This window comes from Frankliniella occidentalis, unplaced genomic scaffold, assembly GCF_000697945.3.
Source record: "Frankliniella occidentalis isolate FOCC.00 unplaced genomic scaffold, Focc_3.1 Scaffold2, whole genome shotgun sequence".
Taxonomy (NCBI): Eukaryota; Metazoa; Arthropoda; class Insecta; order Thysanoptera; family Thripidae; genus Frankliniella; species Frankliniella occidentalis.
The window spans coordinates 4532067-4535728 of NW_026267132.1; the positions used below are offsets into that span (position 1 = coordinate 4532067).

The window sequence follows — 3662 nt, forward strand, 5'->3', positions numbered from 1 at the left end:
GGGGATGGCCAGCCTTGCAGGAATCACTGATCCTTGGGTCCCGATCGCGCCCGTTTCTTATGTGGGCCGCGGTCTTATACGTACCTAGGCCAGAGAGAAGGTAACTGGGTAACTGGCAGCTGCTGCAGACTAGACGTGAAGGGACTGTGAGTAGCCGCCGCCCGCCGGCGGTGAGTCACCCACCCAGAGGAGCAGAGAGAGAGAGAGAAGGGGGGGGGGGAGGATGTGGGGGGCTGCTGACCACAAGCCGTCCTGACCTCTCCTGCTCATTTAGTAAGAGATAGTAATGTGTTGCATGCTGCCCGTCGTCGCTGGCAGTGTGTTTTGACAGCACTAGCTCGGCCTACCCCTTCATAGCCTTGCGAGGGATCCCGTGTGAACCATAAGGCCCATACAGTCACCCCGCCCCTCTCGATCGGAGCGCCGCGCCACGCCGCCGCCGCCGCGGTCACTCGGTTTGAGGTGCTTACTAATGGCCTGCTTCATTAGCAAGTCAATCAGCTGCAGCAGCGACCCGGCGTGGCTCCGGGGGGGGCGGCCGCGTCGCGGGCGGGGCTCCTTCCAGGACGCACAGGAAAGGGGCGCGCGCTTCCAGAGGCGGGTGCGACACCTGTTGGAGCGCTGCTCCCGCCGCCGCCGCAGAGGAGCAGCAGGAGGAGGAGGATGGACTCTGCGCGTAAAAAAGAAACAGAAACACCGTCTGCGCCTCCGCCTCGCCTCCCGAAGGGCGCAAGTGACGGCGGCCGTAACATTTGATAAAAGGGCCGTTAAGTCTGTGCATCGCTTTGGCCCGGCTGCTTGCTTGCTCGCTGCTGTTGCTGCTGTTGCTGCTGTGAGGAGGCGGGGCCGAGTCCAGCTGACGGTCAAACCTCATCAACGTTTTCCACAGCGCCGGGGCTGCCACGCCCGCCCCGCCCCGCCACGCCCCGCGCCCAAGGTCGGGGCCTCGTTGAGCAGCATAGTGCACCCAGCTCACTCCTGATCAGATACAGCGCTGCTCCTCCCAGCCGGCCTCGGTTTCTCTCTAGAACCTCGCTCACGTGTGTGTGTGTGTGGTGTGGGGGCGGCGGCGGCGGTGGCGGCGGCCACTCCGGGTATGAGAAATCCAGCGGGCGGATGCTGATCAGAGCGATCATATCATCGTTCTCCTCCCGCGCCTCCCGAAATAGACCGGGCCGGCTAAACAAACAGCGGGGCGGTTTCCACCAGGCAGGCCCCAGGCACGTCCCAAAGGGACCGAGTCGCGCCTATTTGTGCAGAACTGGATGGATGTGATTACGGCTTACGTGACGGCGGCAAGGCGCCGCGGCGAGGTGCGCGGCGGCGGTGCAGCTGGAAGCGGTGGCGGGGAAGATGTCCTACTTCGGAAACTTGCTTTGCCCGAAAAAAAATGAAAAAAACTAAAAATAAAGTGGTGTGTGGTGAGGAAGATGGCAAAAGAGGAAGAGGTTCCCTTGACACTGACAGACACTAATTCTCTTCCCTGCCGTGCAGAGAAAAAATAAAAATGTATTTGTCGTTGAGGTGTGTGTTGTGCAATGGTGACGTCACGGTTGGAGTTGATGGATCGCTAGGTCTTAATTCTGCGCCAATCGACAGAGATGAATAGAGGGGGACGAGCTGCGCACGGGTCGGGCAAGGTCGGGGCGCCTGCCTCGGGCGGCCACGCTGGGCTGCTCCAGATCGTCCTTATGTTTCAATCACCTGACGACTTCCTCGAGCCGTTCGATTTTTAGAGCCAGCCTTGTCAATCACAATTTTTCACGATGCTGCTGCTGCTGCTCTTCTCATTTTCGTCCCGTGATACCTGAGCAGCAGACCTATAGGCCCCTTCCTTGGCGCTCGCGCGCGCGACGCCGACAAGTTGGCAATAGAAATGCAATATATATAACATGCCCCCCTCCTCCGTCATTAGTCATCGGCGTCCTGGGGCGGCCGCGGGCTCCCGACACCGAGTTAATCGAACGCCTTGTAACGACGCTCGCTTCTGCGAACGAACGGCCCTGTATACAAACAGTCGTCGCCCACCACCACCGGTAGTGCATAGTACCCGTCGTTCTACGCGGCGCCTGGTGATCACGTTGTGAGCAGCGTTTGAAACCTGCGTCTCGGGCCCGGCACCGGCGCGCCCGCCGGGCTCTCCGACCGGGAATAAGTCAGCGCGACGCGCAGCGATAGGAGGAGGAGGAGACCGCCGCGCCCGTGCTGTCCAAACCTGATAAATCATTTTCGGAGGAGATTCGCCGGGTCGGGCCGCAGCAGCAGCCGTCGTCTTCTTACAGGAAGGGAAAAACACGCGCGCGCGCGCGCTATTGACATGCAGGACCCGCTGCAACCAGCAAGGCTGCTGGGCGGCCCGGGTAGACCAACCAGGCCGGGCCCAACCAAACCAGCCACGCACGCACCCATACCGGTCCCTCTCCTACGTACGAACCGGACACACGCCTATCGGGAACTTTTATCATGCGATCACACCGCCGCCGCCCCCTCCCTCCAGGGGCCGCGGCCGGCCGGGGCCGCGCGGTGTGCCTGCCCGCGCGCAGATTGACCCCGCGGTACCCTGCCGCAATAAAGTGGTAGAAAACATGTATGTACGCCGTGTGTGAAAAGGCGAGGGTTCGGTTGTAAAATTTCACTCGAAATGTCAAAAAGACTGATTTCGTCCGAATAAGATACAGATGTGCCTAAGTGAACTTCTTGTTGGACCGAGGAATTTTGTAATTTATTTTGTAATTTTGTAATTTAAAATTAGAACATTGGCAGCCGAGGACAGGCCATTTCCTAGATTAGTAACCTGAAAAGATCAACGCAAAGTATTGAATTTATTATTTTACGAGCAAATATTGTGTATTAGTATAATGTTTTCTTCACGTTTAAGATGATGAGTTGAAAATAGTTGGACCGTTTTGGACTGGGCGCCGCCCCCGTCTCGCAGATAAATCCCGACGGCCACACGCACAGCCTGACTCTCGTTAGCGCGGGGAATTGACTTCAGGCTTTCCAGCGAAATGAAGAGTTGTAGGAGTGTGTTTTCTGTTGAGCCGGTCAGCCTTGACCGGCCGGCGCCGCTCGCGGGACAAAATTCAATAAACGTAAATAATGATTTGTACGCCACGAAAGCAGTTATACAGCGGACTACTTTTCACACTGCCATAATTTTTATTTCTATGCAATATAGAAGACATGCGATATAAAGGACCGAAACCAAATATGTAATGCGATGCAAATACCCTGAAGTGTGTACTGTAATTTTCCCATTTTCACAAAGCACAAGTTTTTCGCTTAGTAATGTCGGATGAACAGTTTGCGATAAGAATGCTTAACGGCGACTTTCGTCTTCTGGTGTTGCAGCGGTGCAGAGAGGCCGGGTGCCCCCGACGCAGGCGCCGGGGCAGCTGGGCCAGTTCTCGCTGGCCAACGGTGACGCGGCGGCGGCGGCCGCGGCCGCGGGCCTCAACGGCCACTCGTACCTGTCCTCGTACATCTCGCTGCTGCTGCGGGCCGAGCCTTACCCCACGGCCCGCTACGGCCAGTGCATGCAGCCCAACAACATCATGGGCATCGACAACATCTGCGAGCTCGCTGCCCGCCTCCTCTTCTCGGCCGTCGAGTGGGCCAGGAATATACCCTTCTTCCCCGACCTCCAGGTGAGAGGAGGCATG

The 3662-nt window shown here is 58.0% G+C and overlaps 1 protein-coding gene across 1 annotated transcript in view; it reads left to right on the plus strand.

The window, feature by feature from the left end:
• LOC113211638 (steroid receptor seven-up, isoforms B/C) overlaps positions 1-3662 on the plus strand; it is a 100109-nt gene that overhangs the window by 27685 nt on the left and 68762 nt on the right. The window contains exon 3 of the mRNA XM_026430081.2: positions 3352-3647. Coding sequence (XP_026285866.1) covers positions 3352-3647 — 296 coding nt within the window. The remainder of the gene's footprint in view (positions 1-3351; positions 3648-3662) is intronic.